Source organism: Diplotaxodon limnothrissa, linkage group LG15, assembly GCF_057381915.1.
Source record: "Diplotaxodon limnothrissa isolate DT_005_m linkage group LG15, D_limnothrissa_male_GT1.1, whole genome shotgun sequence".
NCBI lineage: Eukaryota > Metazoa > Chordata > Actinopteri > Cichliformes > Cichlidae > Diplotaxodon > Diplotaxodon limnothrissa.
The window spans coordinates 8,966,916-8,991,052 of record NC_140610.1 but is presented as its reverse complement, the minus strand read 5'-3'; the positions used below and the strand labels follow the sequence as shown (position 1 = coordinate 8,991,052).

At 41.0% G+C, this 24,137-nt stretch overlaps 2 protein-coding genes across 4 annotated transcripts in view; both read right to left on the bottom strand.

The window, feature by feature from the left end:
• Positions 1-214: 214 nt before the first annotated feature.
• Positions 215-11,931, bottom strand: slc2a12 (solute carrier family 2 member 12). The gene is made up of 6 exons (XM_085372500.1): positions 11,836-11,931; positions 10,959-11,076; positions 6,035-7,330; positions 5,351-5,473; positions 1,111-1,243; positions 215-851 (listed from the first exon to the last, which is right to left on the bottom strand). The coding sequence occupies exons 2-6, from the start codon at positions 11,053-11,055 to the stop codon at positions 764-766; spliced, it is 1,737 nt and encodes a 578-aa protein (XP_085228626.1). The 5' UTR covers positions 11,056-11,076; positions 11,836-11,931; the 3' UTR covers positions 215-763.
• Positions 11,932-21,843: 9,912 nt separating this feature from the next.
• The window catches only part of sgk1 (serum/glucocorticoid regulated kinase 1), a 38,016-nt gene continuing 35,722 nt past the window's right edge, over positions 21,844-24,137 (bottom strand). For all 3 annotated transcript variants that reach the window (XM_085372018.1, XM_085372019.1, XM_085372020.1), the window contains 4 exons: positions 23,956-24,051; positions 23,672-23,827; positions 23,500-23,589; positions 21,844-23,299 (listed from right to left, as the gene is read on the bottom strand). In XM_085372018.1, the coding sequence (XP_085228144.1) occupies positions 23,132-23,299; positions 23,500-23,589; positions 23,672-23,827; positions 23,956-24,051 (510 nt within the window). In that variant the 3' untranslated portion in view covers positions 21,844-23,131. The remainder of the gene's footprint in view (positions 23,300-23,499; positions 23,590-23,671; positions 23,828-23,955; positions 24,052-24,137) is intronic.

Genomic DNA, 24,137 nt, shown 5'->3' with positions numbered 1-24,137 from the left:
TAGGAATAAGCTTGCCCTCCTCCAAAGAACGAGTACCAGTTTGGGCTATTGGTGTTTGATTTTAGTTAATATAATGCCAGATTTGCTAGATGAATTTTTTTTTTACTCAAAACGGAGAAAAAAAAATGTAAAAACTGATGGAAATCTGAGAAAAAGATTTGCTTTTTCTTGAATATAGCAATTAATACTAGAATATAATACTAGCTATGCTCATTTAAAAAAAATCAAAGGCTCCATGATGGGATCACATGTGGGCATCATCATCATCAAGAAACAGCTGTAACTACAGCCAATATAGCGACGTAGATGAGATGATTGTTGCTGAACTGCAGGCTCCTTCAGTGACAGACTGCTGCATCCTAGATGCATGAAGGAGCGTTTCCACAGGTCCTTCCTCCCTGCAGCTGTCAGACTGTACAATCAGAACTGCTCCCAACAAACATAGATGTTTACATCTGCGCTGTAACTGCAATAAGTTAATTAACCAATTCGCACTACAACCTGGTTTGCCTCTTACCTGTAGTTATTTTTATTTAATTTAATAACTGTACAGTACTCTGTTTATAATAACCATTGTCCTTAATGTAAATATGTAAGAAAAATTGTGTATGTTTCTGTTCCGTGTCCTGTGTACTGTTTGTTTGTATATGTGTCTTTTTGGCTGCTGTTACAACCAAATTTCCCCTTGTGGGACAATTAAAGGATTATTCTAGATATATGGATATTTTTGATTGTATATTGTCTTGATCGTTGCTCTTGACTCTCAGGACAGTTGTTGTGTAGGTTTGCTGTCCCTGATCAGGCTCTCTTGAGGCTGAACCGGCCTGGAAATTCTCACCTTAAAAGTCTTCCTGTTAAACAGGGAGTGGAGAAACAGAAGGTAAAAATCACTTTCACAAACCAGTTTACTAGATGTTGATGGCATAGACGTCGAATGTTCAAATTCAAATTCTATTTGTCACATACACAGTCATACACAGTACGATATGCAGTGAAATGCTTAGACTGCTCGTGACCTAAAGAAAAAAAGACTGAATAGGATAGGAAATAAATATGAAAATTAAAATGAAGGGTAAAGGGTAAATTTAGCTAGGAAGTGTTACCACTCACTTCTTAGCTAGCTCTTTTGAGATCTCCTCCAGTGTGCGACCTTTGGTGTCAGGGACAAAGAGGACGACGAATACCAGCAGAACAAAGCTCATGGTGGAGTACAGGAACATAACATTGGGCACACCGATGTTTTCTTTAAAAAACAAAAAACGAAACAATTAATATAATGCAATACCATACTTGCTGCATAAGCAACCCCGTTTCCCAAAAAATTGAGACATTATGTAAAAAAAATAAAATAAATAAGAAATGATTTGCAAATCATCCAAATTTAATTTAAAAAGTCCAAATGTTGATACTGATGAATTTTATACGCATGTTCATTTTCCTTCAATAGACCAACAACACGTCCAAGCTATATACCACTATCTTACTATGAAACCTGGGATAACAATTAAGTTCCATGATTGCCCACAATGTTCAGGCAGCAGGGTATTAAAAGCAAAAACTGAAATTTGCACCATGAGTTCAGGAATTTGTAAGACCATATGAGTGCACTACAATATATGACATGCATAACTTGCACATCTTTGAATGGATTATAGCTGAGCAATGTATACAAGGACATCAGATGTTGCCATCTGGTCAACATCTACTTCAAGGAAGTTCTTGCTTATTTCAGCAAGCCATTGCCAAACCACGCTTAAACAAAAATCTTCAAACAGTATAGCGCAGTAACTCAGCTGATTAAGCAAAAATGTTTGACTGTTTGTGTTACCATAGCAACACTACTTGTCACACACTAAATAGCGCTACTACACCTCTGAGTGTTCCCTTTTTTTAATTAAATATTTACCTGTCAGACTTACAGACTGACTTACATAAGGAGACAAAAGGTCCCTAATTTGCATGTTGCAGCAGTAATTATACAGTTTGGAACTTGCCCTTTAGCATGAATGGTAGGACTGCTTTGAGCTTTGTTTGTGTAGCCACCCTACATATGACAGGGAGCAGTATTTAAATGCTATGCTTACTTAAAAAAGACAATGTCAACACATACACATACCGCATTGTTACAATAGTATGACTAAAAAGTAAAAGAGTCCAGGAGCTAAACTGGCTTCTTTCTTGCAGTCCAGACTTGTCAATCATAAAAGATACACACAAACATTTGGCATTTTAGGAAACCAGAGCAACAGGTCTGCAATTGCTTTGAACTTTTCTCATTTTTGACATTTGGGCAACACAGCGATGCACTGGTAACGCTCATAGTAAGGTTTCTTATTTAAAAACCTCTGGACGCTTCTGTTTCTTTCCACAAGATTAACGATTTAAAGTCAAATTAGTCACAAGTATGAATATAAAAGTCTGGGTTTGTCTGTTTTCTGACATAATGAGAATTTGTCTAGGGTTTACCCTGTCTCTTTCTGTATGACGACTATGTATTTTCATTTTTACATGTTACTAATAAAGTAACATTTAAAATATAGCTGCATAATCAGAATCAGAATCAGAATCAGAATACTTTATTGATCCCTGGGGGAAATTATTTTTTGTTACAGTGCTCCATTTTAAACCAACATTAAGACAAGACAGACAATACGCTAACTAAGAATAGTACAATATATACATATATATACATACATACATACATAAGTCACTTATAAATAAATATTTGGAAAAGAAACATGTGTAGTTGTAGCAGCAAACAGTGTGTTAAGTGGATGCGTTGTACAGGGAGATGGCCACAGGCAGGAATGATTTCCTGTGTCGTTCAGTGGTGCTTTTCGGTAATCTCAGTCTCTCACTGAACGAGCTCCTGTGACTGACCAACATGTCATGGAGTGGGTGGGAGGTGTTATCCAACATTGTCTTTATCTTGGACAGCATCCGCCTCTCCGACACCACCTTGAGGGAGTCCAGCTCCATCCCCACAACATTGCTGGCCTTACGGATCAGTTTATTAAGTCTGTTGGCATCTGCGACCCTCAGCCTGCTCCCCCAGCATGCAACAGCATAGAGGATCGCACTGGCCACCACAGACTCATAGAAAATCCTCAGCATTTTCTGGCAGATGTTGAAGGACCTCAGTCGCCTCAAAAAATAGAGACGACTCTGGCCCTTCCTGTAAAGTGCTGTGGTGTTTTTAGCCCAGTCCAGTTTATTGTCAATGTGTACTCCAAGGTATTTATAGTCCTCCACAATGTCAACACTGACCCCCTGGATTGAAACAGGGGTCAAGTGTTTCCTGGTCTTCCTGAAGTCCACGATCAGTTCCTTGGTCTTTGCCACGTTGAGCTGCAGATGATTCTGCTCACACCACGTGACAAAGGAGTCGACTACAGCCCGGTACTCTGTCTCATCATCCCTGCTGATGCATCCAACCACCGCAGAGTCATCAGAAAACTTCTGAAGATGGCAGGTCTCTGTGCAGTGGCTGAAGTCTGTGGTATAGAGGGTGAAGAGGAAGGGGGAGAGGACAGTCCCCTGTGGTGCCCCTGTGTTGCTAATCACCTTGTCAGACACACACTGTGGGAGACGTACATATTGTGGTCTTCCTGTCAGGTAATCAACAATCCAGGACACCAGAGAAGCATCCACCTGCATCGCTGCTAACTTATCACCCAGGAGGGTCGGCCTGATGGTGTTGAAAGCACTGGAAAAGTCAAAAAACATGACCCTCACAGTGCTCGCCGGCTGGTCCAGATGGGTGTAGACACGATTGAGCAGGTAGATGATGGCGTCCTCTGTTCCAAGACGAGGCTGATAAGCGAACTGAAGGGGATCCAGATGTGGTCTTACTATGGGTCGCAGCTGGTCCAGGATGAGCCTTTCCAGGGTCTTCATGATGTGGGAGGTCAGTGCCACGGGCCTGTAATCCTGGGGGCCACTGGGACGAGGCGTCTTTGGTACAGGGACGAGGCATGATGTCTTCCACATCACCGGGACCCTCTGCAGACTCAGACTCAGCATAAACAGTTTATGAAAGACTCCACACAGCTGGGGGGCACAGGCCTTGAGGACAAGGGGACTCACTCCGTCTGGTCCAGCAGACTTGCCTGAGTGAAGTCTCCTCATTTGCATCTCAACCTGGTATTGAGTGAAGGTGATGGGTGGGGGAGGGGTGTCAGGAATCTCACAGGAGGCAACATGTGAAGAGAGAGGCTGGCACAGTGGTGTGGCTCTGGATTCCAGGCTGACTGCAGGTGAGGTTGTGGGGGTGGGAGCAGACACTGTGGTGTCGAATCTATTGAAAAACAGATTCAACTCGTCGGCTCTATTCTCACCTCCCTCAGCTCCCCTGCTGTTGGTTGGCCTGAATCCAGTGATGGTCTTCATGCCCCTCCACACCTCTCTCATGCTGTTCTGCTGGAGTTTCCACTCCAGCTTCCTCCTGTAATTGTCCTTAGCCTCTCTGATCTTGTCCTTTAGTAACACCTGGACCTTCCTCACCTCCTCTTTGTTGCCCCCTCTGAAAGCCCTCTTCTTGTTGTTGAGGAGGGCTTTGATGTCCTTAGTCACCCACGGCTTGTTATTTGGGTAACAATGAACAGTCTGAGCTAACCTAGTTTAGGTCCACTATATAGGCAAATGTTTGGCAAACAATGCCAACCAGGTGCTAAAATAAAGAGATGCCAAAATGTGAACACTAACTAATTGGGTTAGGTGTGGTCTTGGGCTTGATCTTGGCAGTTCTGTTGGAGGATAGTAAAATTGTAAAAATGTGTTTTTTAAAATGATTATCACTTGTCAAACCGAAACTCTGTGTTAATTTTTACAGAGTTTCTGTGAATTCTTGCACTAGTTTAAACATGTCTGGTGCAAATACATGTCAGTGTAGGCTCTCAGTCGTTCAGGCCATGGTAGTCTAAGGAGCTTGGAAAAGAAAGCGATTCGACTTTAAGTTCAAGTCTTTAAGTTTCTTAAAGATGTTTCACTTCTCATCCAAGAAACTTGTTCAGTTCTAAAACCAAATGGTTGAGAGTCCCAGGTATTTAAACCCAGCTGGAAATTTCTGTTTGGTTTGTTGATTGATCATGTGTCTCACCACATGAGGCAAGGTATGAAAAAAGGCATGGCTCATTATCACCAGAGGTTTTAGGTGAAACCATTGTGAGACCCAATGAGATCACCTGATGTAAGATGTGAGTGGGGGTTGAGGCACCAGGGAAAGGATCTCAATGCGGCATTGTAGGTGGCAGAGAGTTGGTGTCGTGTAAGTATAGCTGCTGTAAGTATAGCACATACCACAACTAGCTAGAACCTACAATTTATAAATTATAAGTAATAAAGTACTCACCCGTGATGGTGAGGAAGGTCATGGAGATCAGCAGATTTGTGGCCCAGTTTACAGCTGACACCACCGATACAGCTCTACCTCTGACTCCCATCGGAAAGATCTCACTGAGAACGACGTACACCACTAAAAAGAGATAAAGGACAAAAAAAAGAGGGGTATAAGAAACTCAGTCTAACTCGTTTTATTTATATAGCACTACAAGGATTAACACTGGGAAGGAATGCCCTGCTGCTGGATGCCAAAAAATGTAAGTGTAGCAAAATGCTCACACATGGAAGACTGTGTATAACCATTCCCTTAACCATTTAAGGTTAATGAGAGTTAATGAAATCTCACTGTCTTACCATAAGCTGACTATATTTGCTTTCCATCTCAGATTTTTGAAACCAGATGTCATGATCATTCATTAATTCAAACTTTAATAAGAGGAAAAACTTGACTTGAGCCCAGGAAAGTGTTTTTACCAATGCCGAAAACATTGGATTAACTTTCCATACACTTCTAAATAACAGGAAGTGGTTTTTGCAACCACGGAAGTCGTCCATTAGAAAAAATGCATGTTTGAAGCAAATGAGTTAGCTTCACTTTTCAGACTCAGAAGCAATGTCCATCTTATATATCCAGTCTCTAGATAAATACAGAGACACTGCATGTGTATGTGAACCATAATGTACGGGTACTTACTTGGTCCAAGACTAATTGAGAAGGCTGCCACATACACCAGCAGGCTGATCAATGACGCCCACTTCAGTGAGGAAGACACTTCAACAAGAGTCCTTCTTCCTACTGATTCCCACACTGCATCATTCTCTGTTTTGAGCCCCTGCACCTGTTCAGTGTTCCACTGGTTTTCCAGGTGGGTAGACAAAGTGCCACTATTCTCAAAGTCTGTGAAGGTTTCGTTTAAATCCCATGGCATATGCGTGTTGTTTAGAGGGCTTTGGCTATTGCACAGGCTTGTGAGGTGAGTGTGACTTTGTAGAGTCAATGTACCAAGGGCAGCCAGCGACAATCCCATAGCGACAGCACCCACACACAAAAAGCTCTTGGGTCCCAATCGGTCGACCAGCAACACGGCAGGGATGGTACCAACTACTTTTACGACTCCGAACCCCGTGGAGGCCAGGGTTGCTGCAGCATCACTGTTGAAGCCAACGCTGCGGAGAAGTGGCGAAGCATAGGAAAGGATGTTGGGCTGTCCAGTAGCCTGCTGGAGGAAGACTAAGGCCACACCTATTAGGAGCCGTGAACGCAGATTAGCTTTGGCACTGAAAAGCTCCAAGAAGCTATGCTCTGATTCTTCTTTCAGTCCAACCTGGATATCCCTGAGCTCCACTTCCACACGCTCCTTACTTACGCATCTCATTCTGGCCAACACTTTCTTCGCCCGCTCCACTTTGCCCTGAGCAACGAGGAAGCGTGGACTGGGTGGGAGGAATATGAGCGCACCTATTTGCAGGAGTGCTGGAGGAATTACTAGTCCAAATGTATAGACCCAGCCATGAGGTACGGTAGCAAAGGCGTAACTACAGCCGAATCCCAGCATTACACCAACAACCAACATCAACTCGTACAGCGTCACCAGGAGACCCCTCTTCTCCCTCGGTGAGATCTCTGCAATGTACAAACAAGCTGCTGTCCCTGAAAGAGATGTTCCCATGCCCACAATTACACGGCCAAGTGTCAGTGCAACAAAAGAAGCCACAGCGATGAGCACAACGGTGCCGCCAACTACTAGAACAGCACTCAGGAGCAAAGAGCAGCGTCGGCCGTAGCGATCTAAAAATGTTCCTCCGGCCAGGCAGACGAGGAGTGCACCGAGCAGGTGGGAGCTGACCAGCAGTTCCTGTTCCCTGCAGGAGAGAGAGAGGAGGCCCCGCAGCTGCAGCAGGACCCCAGAGGTCAGCCCCATTTCATAGCCCAACATCAGGCCGCTCAGAGAGGCCGCTATGGCTGCAACCACCACCAGCCAGCTGCAGCCTGCAGAAAGGGACAGAAATACAGAGAACACAGTGAGAGAATGTATCTTAAGATGATAGCTATACTGAATTAAGCGCCAAGTGCAAGTTTCCAATCTCCTAGCTTCACTTTTTGTCCCAAAAAACAAGACCAAGATTGTAGGTTAACCCAGCAAGTGGGCCTAGTTTTATTGTGTTGTGTTTTTCAAACATTATCAGTAATACAGAGAAATACAGAGAAAGGGTTGTGGGCTACATAAGGTAAGAGGTGCGTCTAGAGTATCCAGGTCCTCTTGTCCCACATTCTGTGACAAAGTTCCACATTTGGACTGGCTCAAGTCAATGCCGCTCAACAGGGAAAATGGCATGTAAGAATGAAGTCACAATATGTGTCAATAATGCCTTTTTTGGCCTTAGTAACGTGTCCCGACATCATCCCTGTTCATTCTAGGTGGGATCCATGACAAGGCTAACAGTCATTTACACTCATACCTACAGTCAGCTTAGAAATAAATCAGCTAAACTAACACACATCACTTTGGAGTTTCAACATACAAAGCCAGATGTTTCCTGCACAGGTGCTAATCACTGCACCCCCATGCCATCGCCAGAAACAGCCATTTAGTCTAGAATGGAGGAACAGGTTGAACCTTATTTGATTGGCCACAAAACGGACTCTGCCCCAGGTAAAATGCTTTTACAACATGTTACCCAATTCCTAAAACAGCTTCCAGAACACATGTATCTGCCTGTAAACCGGATAAGATTAAAAGTTTTTATATAGCATTTGACTACCTCAAAAGATTAAAAACTCACTTAAGGTGATCTGATACCATCTAATGTTTTCTTATGCAAGGACACAGTGCTGTGGCTTCATTTATTAAAGTTACAGTGTGTAAAATCTTACCACTAGATGTCTGTAGACTGTAGACTGCAATCAACTGAACTGTTTTCCTATCCCTCCCAATTCAAGTCCACCATCCTAGCTATGGTGGCCACAATAGAACAAATGTCTCTGACTGCTGTTCAGTTGTAGTGAGTGTGAATGTAACAGTGTTGGATTCGGACACTTAGCAAATAAACTCTCATACGATGTGTGAATGTAATCAAACTGTTTGCCAGAGGGACCGTGAGATACTAATGCTAATAACCAGCAGTTGACGGGGGTGCAGTCGTGTTAGGCTGTCCTGCCAAAACACAATTAGAAGGGACGACCACTTTATTCAGTGTGGTGGAATGACATGGCTGCTTCCACAAACTGTTTCTGTGTATTTTTAATGTATTAATTCTAAGTTTTTGCAAATGTATCAATTCATAATTTATACAAAATTAGGATATATAATTATAAACTTACCTATATATCTTAGTGAGTACAATATTATTATTTTTCGATTAAACAGATTAACCTCTGTATCTTTAACAAAGGCTCATGAGAATTTTATGTATACTTGATAATATCCCTTAAGCAGCTACAAGCAACCGCTGGTCCTTTTTATTTGGTGGTTATGGCCTGTTGCAAAGACTAGTAGGAAATATTAACATCTTGAACTAGTATGTCCTAGACATGTTTGATCTGAAAAAGGTTTACTTGCAAACTAATAAATAGTTAAACATTTAGATTTAAAAAAATAACTGTATTCGAGAATGGATGCCATCTTCTTAACACTGCTTTGTTGTGCCTCACATTTAAACAGTAATACAAACAACCTGTATGGATCAGAATCAGAGTGTTGTAATATGTTCTTGTTTATAACTTGTCAAGCTCATATGCAGGATTAAGAACTTGGTAAACAGAGTGTGGAGGGGCAGTAGATGATATTGCGTAAGCTAATGCGGTACTGTGTCCGTTCACCTTCCACAACAAAAAAACTCTTAAGTAACAAATATTCAGTCAAGTCAGGGTTTACGAAGAGTCCTCAGAAGGTTCACCCGACCATGAAGTCACTTTATTAGTGCTGACTGTGTGGAATTAGTGGTCAAGGATCAGAAGAAGAATGAAGCAATCTGGTAAGGCTGTGTGTTTGTGAACATGTGCTAGGAGTGCTTCACGTTGACTAATAGATTATTGTTACAGATGAAAGGGGAAGAAGATGACTTTAGCATTATCTTACATAATGCATCATTAGTTATATTACATTAGGTGATAATATCCCTGCACCTGTTATTAACTGTACTTTCTAAAGCTATAAACACAAATGTGTATCTAACGACCACACTAGTGAGAGCTTTTATTAGATATGATTACATATGATTTTATTACACACGATTCAAGGAAAGCTAACACAGCTGCAAACTATTAAATGCTACGAAGTTTGCTTTGACAGTTCAGCTGCAACCCCAGCACTCAGCCTCATATCAGTCATTTCCATTAAATGGTTGTCTAATAATAGGATTTTATGTCATTTGTTAGCATGTCACAGCCTGTGATACCTTAACTCAAAATTCACACTGGCACACTTGCTAATACTGTTCTAGAGAACAACCCCACTTTTTTTTAATTTGAAACAAGGAATTGTTTATTTCCAACCATGTGCTAGCCTACCTTAGACGCACAAACACACGTTTACTGTGGCTGGAGGGTCCACCACTGGGAAATGTTTTTTGGCCTACCGTGACCTGTTAGCTGTCCTTATCTGACTACCAATGAAGTCCATGTACAGCAGAGCCAGTGCAGTGAAAGCAAAGTGTTTGCTTCTGCATCCAGGTCAAGTGTAAGCCTGGCAGTACCACACTTCAGTATCTGATTATCATAAAATGCACTCTTTCCAACATGTAGTGAAGGCAAATAGCAAGGTGACTGATGTTTTTCCAAACAGTGGGTGGGCATTATGTGAAGAATTTGTGTCACATTTTTGGCACATAAATACGTCGTGACTGAGACACAAGAAATCAGACATCAGCACCTTTTGGCTTAATCATAAATCACTGTTCGAGAAGCTCAGCTCCGTAATCCTGCAATTCATTAAACTATTCTAAGAAGCGGGTTTGTCAGGTTATCTGGATGCTGAGCTAAACCTAGCTCCTGATTGATGCAAATTATTACTTGGAGAATCAATGTATCTCAGTTTAGTGACTTATATTTCTAGCGTGTAGTTTAGTCACATATGAAGCTGACTGGGTTATGTTTTTAACATTATGGATGGATACTTGTGAAGAGCCTGTGCAACGTTTTTGCTATTGTGCAACCAAGGTCAGCATGACCAGGACTCAAGCATAAAAAGCTGTCATAAACATGTTTTGGCTTAATCATAAATGAGTGTTTGAGCAACAGCTAATGTGAAGAAGTTGCTCATGCAGCAAATGCCTTTCTTTTGCTCCAGCTTAATAATCATAGGATTCATGTATCCATTCTAAGAAGCAGGTTTGCAGAGTTTTCCAGATGTTGAGCCAAATTATTACATCTCAGTTCCACATCTAGACAGTATTCCTTGAGCAATCATCTACATCTTCTTTCTCTAAGGGACAGCCAACACTGACTTTCACTATATGCATTCTTAGGGATTTAAGTGTTTAGCAATGTTCAGCAGAGAATCCCCCTTTTTTTAAACCCTATTTAGTCTTTTAAATGACGTAAGATATAAACTCTAAACGGAACATGCACATGCACACTTTTAAACCTGATAAAAGACAACATCAGTGGCTGTTCATACCTGGTTCTCTGGGTGAGGTCAGCTTTTGGTTCTCAGCTGAGGGTTTGCTTGGGAGGTAAGAGGTCATCCTCTTGGTTTCGCTGCTGGACTCCATCATTAACCGCCACTAACAATAGACCTACAAACAAGTACACACCAGCGTATTTAAACAAACAAATCATTGTGCAAAGGCAAGAAAAAATACAGCAGATATTATTCATGTTGCACAAGGACAGATACATGAAATTCTAATTCACATCAACATCCCAGGCATCATTATAAAATATTTATTATACAGTAACATGAACAGATCCAGACAGAAAAACATAATTAATCATCAAACATGATCCCCAGTCACAGGTGAAGAATCAGCTGATGCCTCTTTGTGGCTCTGGCTGGGCGCACCCAGGTTTCCCTGTCATACAAACCAGCTGTGTGAAGCTCACCACGGACAGCTGCAGCTGGATCTGTAAAGAGCTGACGACTGTGTGGCATATAGTTGTTTAAAGCTGAAAGTGTTGCACGTGTTTTTTGAAAATCTCTGGAAATAGCTATAGAAACTGTGCTCTCTCCTTTACCTGTGACCAGATACTGCACTGTGATCAATGCTACTTCAATGTTGCAACAGATCACTGTTATAATTAGTGATACTACAGACAAAGTCCACGTTTTTCTGCCTATATAATATACAAGAGTTGAGCTAAACCCTTGCAGTGCACTTCTGTAGAGGCTAGACAGCACTGAGTACCAGGAATCACAGACGTCTTTAGTGCAAAAGCCCACGGCGCTCAAATACGGGTGTGTTTATGTGCAAACAAACCGTTTTTGCTACCTAAAAGTTTCTTAGAGCACACATTTAGGTTGTAATGACAGCCGAGTGCAGTGACATTATTCCTACCTGGCGCCACAGGCTTTCTTTCTGCTGTTGGCCTACGCCCGAGTCTGTCGGTCCATTCGTTCTCGTGTCCACAGCTTCGCCGTCCACACTTCCAGAGTTCCCCGGACTCCTCTTTCGCTCGTGTTACTGCACGCTCTCGGCTTGTTTTTGCTCAAGTATTTGCATAACCCCGCACACTTATTCCCGCACTACCAATAGAAAACTCTCCTTAGCCTTGGACCTCCTATCGTGACCTCTTATTGGACCAAAGTGTATCTCCACGTGCCCCTCCTAATGAATAATGCACACCCGAGTTTCTGATCTTTCTTTGATATGACTTCCAGCTGTAATCACAGACAAATATGATGTAGTGGTTTCAGCTGTGATTCCTAATATAAAGCAGGCTATAAAAAAATGCACCTGTATCAATAATGCTCAGTCACTCATAAAGGCACTGGATGCATGTGACAACAAGCAGTCCGGCCACCTGCTGTTTACTGAGTTTCCCATGCCCTTTTTCTTCGACTGCTTCAGTCACACCTGCCGCTCTTCACAGATGACAGAATGTGGCCTAACATGCCTGGGGAGCTCTGTTTGTGCTTGGCCTACTTTCACTGATATGTATTTAGATGGTCCGACCTATATGATCCAGTCTGACCTTTTTTTGAAACACATCATCTGATCCTCTTAGAAGTTTGCCAAAGGTGTGCACACATGCCTGCGCTCATAAGCTATGACAATATTTGAGTCAGCAAATACTGGACTTTTCATATCCTCTATTGAAAAGGGGGATATTTGTTATAAAGAATCTACCGTCTCATTTCCCGAGGTGCCTAATTTAACCAGTTATCTGATCATATAACCCCGGAATGTCAAACATAAGGCCAGAGAACCAGAAGCAGCCTTGTGAAGACTGCAATCTGTCTCAGGGGTGGCTTTGGTAAATATGATGGACAACATATATTTTGTACTTTTAAATGCCACATTCCAGACATTCAGACATTGTCACTCCCCAGTTAGTGCTTTCCACAAAATAACAGGAAAAACAGGATCTGTTTTGGTTCCTAGAAAGGTAGAATTATACAGCTATCATTTGCAATACAGCATAATACTTTTTTCCCCGTTTTTTGCACTTTAGACAGATTCATGGTTAGAGCCTGTCTCTGTGTATGCCTTATTTTAGTGAGTCAAAAATGCACAACAGTGGCATTACAGATTAAAAAGTTTACAGGTTTGCTGTTGTTGGTGTTCAGTACTGCCATCTTGTATTGGTAACTTGGGGTATGTCGGTCTGCTTTGAAAGAGTGATGTACATATTTTTCCAGTAAATTAACAGATAATTTCTGTTTTAAGATTGCAGGACAGTAAAGGCAATTACACATTTACTTATTTTATACTTACAATTCGAAACTAAACATTCATGCTAGCAGATTTTTTTGATTCACTACAGCACTATGCCTTTATTAAAAACTGAGATTTTGGATATGAGAAGTTCTGGCACAGGAAAATACATCATTACAACAAAAACAACCTGATGTTAACGTCTAAGTTCTTGGTCACTGTGTGGTTGCATTTCTAACAGCTCGGCAGCACTGAATCAGAAAAAGTGATGAAAAGCTGAAGAAGATGCTGCTATACCAAAACCAGTGAGGTAAATCTAAAATAAAAGTGACACTAAACACTAACTGTAAACTTTTGGGCTCCTGATACTTTTTAGAATTTAACAGGACACTTTGTGCACATCTAATCTCACCCGACCCTTTTGTCATTGTGGTTACATCAGGTGATGGCCTTGGACCGAGGGTTGTGAGTTTTCTGGAGTTTGGTTTCTCTTCTGCTTGAGTTTGATGTTAATGGGCCTTTAGTTTTGATTCATGTTCATGTTAGTCATTTATGCTTGGTTCATTGTGTTTTGCTATCACTATGACTCCTGTTTTAATTTCATTCCTAAGTTGTTGGTAAATGGCCTGTATTTTGTATAGCGCTTTACTAGTCCCTAAGGACCCCGAAGCGCTTTACCCATTCACACACTGGTGATGGCAAGCTACATTGTAGCCACAGCCACCCTGGGGCGCACTGACAAAGGCACCACCGGGCCCTCTGACCACCACCAGTAGGCAACGGGTGAAGTGTCTTGCCCAAGGACACAACGACCGAGACTGTCCAAGCCGGGACTCGAACCGGCAACCTTCCGATTACAAGACAAACTGCCAACTCTTGAGCCACGATTGCCCCTATCTATCTCTCAGCAATAATCAGGAAGCGCACCTATTGATAGTCTAAAGGCCAAAAGGTACATGTTGTTGTGTAAACATATTCAAATACTATTTGTATAATGTAGCATACAGAAGGTGTTATAGCAAAAGCACAAAATAAACAGAAGACTGACCCTTGTCTTAAATAGCTAAATGATAGATTGCATTATAATCTGTTTGTTTGTCTATTTAAGTCATGTAGTGTTGTAGTTGAATGGATAGCATGCATCCAATACTATTTTAAAGACTGGTCACATACTTTGACTTCGACAGTACTTTGACTGAAATCACTAAAAAGTGTTTTTTCATGCTACCTGATAAGTGAAGGGAAGAAAGAACAATATTACAGAAAAAAGTACAAGAAAGTGCAACCGTGTTTTAGATGCTTAAGAAAAGTTACTGAGTTAAGTTCTGCTACTTGAAGTTGATGCTATATTCAGTGACTAATGAGGGAGTGCGTACGAGCGTGCATCAATAATGTATAAAACACATCAATAATCTTTTGGAGGGTTAAACACGGACGCATGTGCACAAATTGTTTTGACTGCTCACTTGCACAAGAACATCTTCACACATCTTATCAACTGATTTAGAAATATGACATGTGATTTTGCCCAAAGTATCAACTTTCAGAGGCTGTAAACAACAGAGTAATGAAATGCGAAGGAGACAAACTGGAAACTTGGTTCAAAAACATTTGATTTTAATGCATCGTCCTAAAACGTCCTGGTTTCATTTGTCAGATGAATCCTCTGTTCTTGATTGATTTAATATATTATAAACAGGTCCTATTGAATTGATAGTTTTTTCTTTATTCTTCTTTTTTATGTTCTGTGTAAGGTGACCTTCAGTGTTCTGAAAGCTGCTTAAGATAAAATGTGTTAATATTATTATTAAATAAATACTGCCACTTTTCACACACCTCTTAGAGTTTATTAGTGTTACAATTACATTGTACATTGTACATACATTCCAACTGCTTCTGCTAACTCTACCTCTAAAATGCCTCAGCCATCAACTAAGAACACCAAATGTTTTGCTGTTGGCTGCTGTGTGTGTCGTGCTGTGACACCCACTGAATTTGAATCAAATGTAGAGTAGGGCCATTCTTTCCTTGTTGCTAGAGGGGCTTCATTAAATGTTACCAAGGGACACCTGGGGGCAGCACTGAGATCTTTGAGGATCCAAGGAAGATGTTGAAGATAGGATTTATTTATAAAGCCTTTATAAATATCATTGTAAATGTGAAAAAAAAAACCCAAAAACATATACAACTCACATAGAAACTGGAAAACCACGGACCCGGCATCTGGCTTAAATACTCTTATGAACAGGGTGAGCAGGAGACAGATCATATCTGTCTATCACATGCATTCTATTCTCTCTGTATTTATAATGAATGTTGTATTATTACTCATGTTATTGTTAAACCTATTCAAGAAGATCCTGAAATAAAACTAAAAACAAATTAGTACAATTTGTGCCCTTTAACCCTAGAACACTATTGCTATAAATAGTAACACCATCACTAATGCCAGGTGATTTTTACCCGATATAATATACCTAACAAAAAGCACTTGGCGTCAAAATATATCAAAATATGACAACACATGACAAATTAGAGTGGTCTTCTTTTATTTTCAGCTGTGCCATGCTCCAAAAACAAATGCTCCAAAATTACTGAAAAATTAGGAATTCGAGAACAAAAAATTCCTGATCAAAAAATTAATGACACTGGAAAGTTGGTCTTTGGTCCACCCATTCCTGGGACATCTGAGACTTCTCTGGTGAAAGCACAGTTTCCTCGACATGCAAACAGCTGCAGGAGAGAGAAACAAAAAAAATGCACTTTTTGGTGGGTAAAAATGAACATTTGCCTAAAATATTTTTTTCATCATATGAATTCCCTTGGAAATAACACTTTTGTGATATGTATTCATAACCACTGCAATAAATTAGGATAACGTGCAAATTCCAGGACCACTTTTACTTCCTTAATTCCTTACATGCAGTCAATACACGCAGGGTAGTAATGGTGTGGATACACTTCCTGTCCAAGACAGTCAGCACACCTCACTAAGGGACTACTGCTTTCTGCTGCCACTGGTCCTGCCTCAGCTGCAAGAGTGCCAGGGATAGGGATGTCGTGCACGCTAAAGATCAGGACGTGAAGTTTTATACACTAACACCATCACAGAGTGAAATCCACCCAAAACCTACTTTACCCTCCACCACTATTGCTGGGTGAAAATCACCCGAACACATGTTTGTAGGAAAAAGCGGGCTTTGGGGTAGGGAAACACCAACACCTTCGAATACGTCAAAGACAATGCTGAAGCTACCCAAGGACTCATGACACTCAGACAAATGCAACATATTGAAAATCATGTAAATATATCTTCTCAGGTGAAAATCACCCGGCGATAGTGTTCTAGGGCTAAGAAAGGTTATGGAAGGAAAATGGTGGACGTTCTGTTGGTTTGTTGGTTTATATTGAGTGGTGCAGTTGTATTCAGTCATATGACATTCTACACTCAACAAAAATATAAACGCAACACCTTTGTTACTGCTCCCATTCCCCATGGGATGGACGTAGAGACCTAAAATTCATTCCAGATACACAATATAACCATCCCTCCCAAACAGTGGTCACAAATCAGTCCAAATGTGTGGTAGTGGGCACATCTGCCATATTGAGATAATCCATCCCACCTCACAGGTGTGCCACATCAGGATGCTGATCTGACATCATGAGTAGTGCACAGGTGTACCTCAGACTGCCCACAACAAAAGGCCAGCGGAAATGTTTGACTTGTCACATCTTCACTGTCTTCCTCTCTAAACCGTCTCCTAAATCCTCTAGGAAGCAGATCCTCCTCTGCTTCTCCTGCATCCGGGTTGACTTCATAGTCAGCTTCAGCAGCAGCAAGGGCATTTTCATCTTGATGACCTTCATTGCGTTCTTCTTCATTGTTGCTGCTGTCAGCATTTTGATTATCACCATAATTGTGGTCATGTTCAATATCGCTGTTATTGTGGTCATTTTCAGCATCAGCGTTGTTGTCATCAATTTCAAAATGAACATTGAAGAAAAATTCCAGATCGATGTGATCATCATTGTTGTTGTTGTGAAGCTGCAGCGGTCTTGCAGCTGAACGTGGTATAATGGCTATAAACAGATACACAGGACTTTCAATGAAGTTGTACCTCTCTACCCCGTCACCATCTTCAGCCGTTTCATGTGGTTGCTCTACGTGAAAGATCAGTTAACAAAGTCACAGCTGATCAAAATAAACTTCAACACTATATTACTTTTCTTTTGTGCAATAACAGATCAAGTTCTTATCCTCATTAGGCTGAGAATGGGCCCTATCTCCTTGTCCCATCATCTGAGATTTAAAGATACCACAAAGAAATAAGTTATTCAAGTTAAACAGTACATTTCCAAGCTCAAAAATCTCACTTTAAATATCTACCATCAGCTATCAATGTTACAGCATCGAAGTTAAGTGTAATTATAAAGCAGTTCCCCTAAACTCACCTTTTTTTTTTAAAGAAACTGCTCTATGAAAGGATCCTAGTTCAGCTGTGTGCGTATCTGCTTGTTGCTGAAGTGAAGAATAAGTTTCAGTTGCAACATTTAAACCTGCATTGTAACTGTGCAATAGCTGTCATAAGAATGACTAGAATTCCATCCCATGAGTGTTCCATGAAATTCCATCTCAGGAAGGCCAACTCTGATGGCCTTCATCAGAGCTTTTGTAAGCTTTCTTAAGGACTGCCAATTGAAACCAAACGTTTCATTTTAATAGAGGAAAAAATGTTTTTAGTTAAAACACATCTCAAACAAAAATAAGCAATCAGCACATTTCCTGTACATTATTTAACCATTACCCTGAAAGCTAAAACACCAGAGGTTATGGATGGGTTGTAATCTTCATTTTTTTTCTATAATACTGTGCAAAAGTCTCGAGTCACCCTTTATTTTATTTATATTTTGCTTCCAAGGGGCCAGAATTTCTTGTAATTTTTAAAGTGGTCTTGAGCCATAGTTCTTCAGTGTCACAACAGGACTGAACGGACTCACGCGCAGGCTCTAAGTTTTGAAAACACAAGAGTCTTTATTACAGCAACACCAGGTGATCTATTTACAAAAGTGAGGGGAAAGCCGGGCTCCGGGGGTCCACACACAAATGGGGAAAGACGCTGAAAGTCCACACACACTCCGTCCACTCCTCACGCTCCTCTTCACACTCCACAGAAAACACCATGGCTTACTCCACTCCTCGCACACTCGATCACTCAGGTAACACAGGGGTTGGTCCAGGGAATGAGGGTCGGCAACGGTCCAGCGACGAGAAACACAGAGCTGCCATCTTATAAAGGAGCTGGAACACTCTCAGGTGATGAGCCACAGGTGCGTGGGCCAAGGGCGGGAGCCCACAGGTGAGCTCCGCCCAGGCAGAGGGAGGAGGGAAAGAGAGAAAGGGAGAGAGCAGGAACAAAAATGAAAATAAAAACATATGTAGCCATACTGAGCCGACCGGGAAGGCACAGGGACCCTGACATTCAGACTTTCTGAAGGTCTTTCAAAGGGCTTCTTTGAACACTGGCTGCTTTATATCATGCAGTACTTGTGCCCAATTATTTTCAGAGGAATGTTTTTTGTTGTTGTTTCTTTGTTTTTTAAGCCAGTTAACACTGACCTTTGAATCAGTCGAGCAATAAAAAAATCACTTAATTCAAGGGATGAACCAGTATTGTGTTTGTTTTAAATTATATCTTTAGGAAGTTTGTTACTTGCAGCCTGTTGCAAAAACACGTTTTGTTCCAATTTCTTCAGCTGAATACACAAAGAAAAAATGATAATGCACTTTGACAGGCGTAAAGTAGTATTTTACAGACACAAAGTAAGTCCCAAAGAAACAGGATGCATTTTCAGCATGATAATGATCCCAAACCCATCACTACAGTAAAGCATACCTGGATAGACAAATACAGAATTAAACACTATCACTCATGCAATGGCCTCTCCAGCAGAGCCATTTATGTTTGCAAGTTTCAGTAAACTCCTGCATGTATTTCCCATATTTCCCTAGCAAAATATAAAGGAATGAGTGATTACTTAAAACGTTTACACAGTATTGTATAACAAAGGTTTTTACAGTCATAAATTAATTGTTTTGACCTCCTTCAGCCTTCTCTCTACTTTCTTGTTACTTTTTTAAGTCATCCTTCCAGTCCTTACCTTTTGTTTGGCTCCCAGTGCACAAGCTGAATTCAATGAAGTTCTCTGTATAGCTGTGACATCATTCTGTCTGATAAAACATTGTCCAGGTGATAATGAAGCATCGTCTGATCAACCACAAAGACGATGTTGGCACCTGTAGCTCAGAAATTTAGCCAGCAGATGGCAGTGCATGACAATGGCTATTTCAGCAGAGGCAGCGTCATCACAGTCAGCTCAATACAGCAGGAAGAACAAATGAATGAGACAAAAAAAAAATGAATTGCAAATGCCACGTATAGTATACGGGGATTGAATTCTGAGTATTTCACAGAGATTAAAGGGATTTAGAGAAATGTGCTTGTGTGATAACCTGTTAGGAAAGTAGCATTTGCAAAAGACAAATCAGGATTGTCTAATTCTGCTTCATCCAAAAAGGCAGACATCATGTGGTTCTGAAATGTGTTCATGTAAGATTTCAGGCCAACATGGCAATCTGTTGGTACAAACCAACCAGGAAACATTTCTGAGCCCCCTTACAGAGGTGTACTTATGTAGAATTTTGATGTATCAGCACTTTAACTGAGTATTTATTTTTCTGAAAACTTTTTACTTTTATTTCCTACATTTTTAAACAGATATCTGTACCTTCTGCTTCTTTAACAGGCTTGTTACGTTAGGTTAAACGGTATCATTTATAGCGTTTATACTCGGGGGTTAAAGTAGGCCCTGAAGAGGTCCAGGTGTCCATAAGTTGTGGTCGTGGCACTTCAGATTCAGATGTTTCTATCAGCTCAACAAACATCAGCAAACACACAAACTGTCTGTGTGCATTCTGCCTCACGGTGTGTTGGTAACTAAAGGTCCAGCTGCTGTATTTCACAGGGAGAGAAAAGAGTGCGCGATAACTTCACTCAGAGATGTAGAAACATGTAGGAAGACAGAAAGGAGAGACTTTATATATAAAGATAAGAACTTCTCAGTGACGCTTGATTAATGGCAAATTTAAGGCTTACGTGTGATGTCATAATTTTAATAACATGATGGATTTATATATGATGTGTTTTGATTAATTATGCATTTTCGTTTTGTGAAACGTTCCTGCAAAACAAACAAAGCTACACTAATGTTGTGTTACTCAAATGGTGCACGAAAATACTGTTTAGTAGTTATGTGCAAGATAAACAGGTTAGTTTGCAGTACTGATGTGAACTCACAGTGAAGCACTGTGTTGGACTGGTGCACAGTGGGTGGCTGAGGTGCTGATAGTCAGATTTAGGTTACGGCAAGTGTAGCAGAGATTAATTTGTATATAATCTGATGATGCTTAGATGAATTCGCTGAATTCTTACTTTATACCGTGTGGTGTAAAGGCAGTATAAACAGTATAGTGTCCGGGTAGGGGATGGACATCAGCCATGATAGCTTGTGAAACTGCTGACATCTTGCTTAATTCAGTTGTGTAAATCCACAAAGAACAGCAGGTCAGCTGATCACGCCATGTACACAAAGAAAATCTGCTGGAGCTCACATTAGAAGTTATTGTGAGCTGTAATTCTTTTCCCTATGCTGATCTACTTCAACCGATCTTAGGGTTTTCCAACCTGCTGAAGTAAAGGGTTCAGTAAAGGGAATTTTAACACATAACAGATTCATTAGAATTAGAATTTAAATTTGAATAATTCTTGGTTTTTCATGTAGCAATATTATTTTACTAACATATTAATGTAGCACAAGGCTCAGTTAACTTTGTACAGAAATAGCTCGTATAATTGTCCTTCAAGAAGATACTTTTTACTTTCTTTCTTTGAGTGCATTTCAGAGCCTGTACTTTTTCACTTTTAATGGAATAAAAAAACATCAACGTTTACTGGAGTATTTTTTTAACCCAGGTATCTGTACTCCTTCTTAAGCAAAGAAAGTCTGTACTTTTGCCACCTCTGCCCCCTTATAACACTTGTCTCTGGAGGCCAATTCTTTCTCCTTTTCTTCCCCTCAAAGGAACGTAGAGGTCAGGGTTCACCTTCACAACAATCCCCTGGATGTTATTGAGTACTGACACAACCTTGAACTCTAGCAGAAGGACATAGTAGCTCATCAGCATGCCAACCTGTTAGTTTATTTTGTTAATATTAGTTTATTAGCACTGGAACAAAATGCCTCTCACCTATGTGCCTGTTTTATAGTTCAAAGCAAAGCATTGCTCATGGGTGCACTGACTTTTGTTTAACCTGTACTGGCTTTATTAGCAAATACTTTGACCCTTCACACACCCAGGCAGACACAGCTGAATGTCATAGTCACTGTTGTGTAAGGCTGCTGACGCATGGAGGAGGATAAAGTTCATTCTACCCTAAAGTGGGACATTCAGTAGTTCAAATGTGTTCCAACCAGGACTAGTAAATGTTTCTTCATGCTGGGCTTTTCTTTAACTCTGAAGTACTTATTTTCTGTAGAGGCAAAGACATTTCAAGCCAAAGGGGAATCAGCTAAGCTTTTCTGTGCACAAGTCATTTACCAATAATAATAACACATTTGTAAGGTGTAATAAAGTTAAACTTTTATTGCAAACCAAACATGGTCACGTAAATCTTAAACAATCTTTACAATTTACAGTACATTTAACATTGTTACATACTGTATACATATTTAAGCATACCTTTAGTCATTTTTTGTTGTTGAATATACATTAAAACTAGTACACAGAACTCCAAATATACAAACAAACTTAAATACCGTCAAACTGCATTACAGCAATATTAAAATGGAATGTTCAGTTAAAGTGTCAGCCCGTCCGCGGGCTGCCGTTAACATTACTGCGTGGCAGGTGGAAGACTGGAGGAATGAGGGGGAACTCGGTCGGCGAGCAGCTCTTCCCAAAACATTGCACAACACATCCCTCTTGTCGCCACCTAGCAGCAGCAGTGCGCTCTCTTTCCATCTATCAGCATTGTTGTTTTATGTGCAAAAGAAGACGTGAAACATCATTCGAGTTCTAACATGTCACATGTTAAAGACAGAAGAATTGGATTAACTTAGTGCTACATCTTTCCTCGATAGTGACTTCAACAAAACCAAAAAAAAAATCAGGTGCAGAGCAGATAAAACTCTGATGTTAGTGTCGACACAGTCAAACTCAAATGATGTAAGTTCTGATGGAGAGAAAAAAATATAAAGGCACCTTGTAGAAAAATTAAATTACCCCATCTGTCTCTCTGTAACATTCGGTTTTTAAATAACTCCCTTTTCAAAACACACGGAAAGTACATGAAAAGAAACTAAAGCACCAAAATGAATGTCATCTCCAAGCTACTCATTCGCGCTCAAAAGGTAAGGTCCTCACAGGTGGTAGCAGAAATCTCAAGAGGGAAGGTTCTTTCGCTACAGAGATGAAAATGGAAATCTTCTCTGGGCCTGGTCCGGCCTTCCTCTCTTTGAAAAAGGTGGGAACTTGGACGTGTGCTTGTATCTCGTGGCGTCGGGATCAAGGGGAGCTTTTAAGCTGCCTGTGTGCAAACGACCTCCACTATCAGGAAATAGATGAACAACTGAAGGCTGAAAGGGGACTGCAGGTAGTGAAAGTAAAAGCTTGAGGATCAGAACTCCAACTGGGCATCCTCTTGTGGCAAGCATTCAAGAGTTGCAGAGGATGTGGCAAAGTACACATGTTTAAAGTCTTTGTAGATGCAGAGTTGTCGCGGGGTTAGGTTTCGGAGATGTCCATCATTCTGATGGTAAACATTGAGTGGGGTCACGATGCAAGTCCACGGGCATGCCTCGTTTCATGCCCAATAAGTCTAAACTAGTGTCTATGATAAGTGCCTGTGTTTAAATCCTATAGGTAGGAGTCCATAGATGGGGCATAAGAGAAGCCCACAAAGGCCTCGGCCGCCTCTTTGATGCTGGCTGTGACGAGTGCACTGTCTGGGGAGCAACCGATGGAGCTGGGTACCGGCTCGTCTGTGAACTCCGGATCAAAGTGCCGTAGGTCATTGGGCCCCGTCTGCATGAGAGAGGAAGGAGCAGGGAGACAAGCAGGAATTAGCCAACCTTTAAAATACCTTACCATAGTTGGAAATTTATTAAGTGACGATGTTTCATGCTCTTTAGTTACGTTGTGTAAATACTAAGAGCGGGTACAGTGAAAATTCATAAAGCTGACTTTCTCAGGGCTTAACAGAGTGTTAAAAAAGGGGAGCATACCACATTGGGGTTGAAGGGAGGGGTGATCTTCTTTGCATTGAGGTCATCCCAGTTGATGGGGGTGAAGAATATGTGGTTCTTAATTTCAATCTGGAAAAGAAATGACAAAACAATTAAATGATGCTCGTCACCACGTGTGGTGTGTAAACAATCAAATGAGATGGAGACTTACGAAGTCGTCGGAGCAGCCCAGTCTCTTTGTCCGGTCTTTTTGCAGCAGGCCTTCCAGCAGGTGTCTAGCCGAGTTGGAAATGTTGGGTTTCAGCTGCAGTGGCTTGTTCAGGATGTTGTCGTACATCTCTGCTGTGTTGCGGCTGTAGAACGGAGGCTGGTGGCAGAATAAAAGAGGAAATTAGCATAAATGCCTGTAATATTTTCAGTGTTCCAAATAAGACAACAGTAAATATCTAATTTTATTCCAATTTAAAGTAATGTAATATGATTAGAAGTACTCACCAGGCCATACAGCATCTCATACAGAACAGCTCCTAAACACCACCAGTCTACTGTCCTGTCATACGGCTGCTTGTGCAACACCTCAGGAGCCAAATACTGCAGAGGGAGAAAAAAAACAAAAGATGATAAGAAATGGTAAGTTAAAACGGTCAGCTATTACAGACAACTGTGAGAAAACCTTA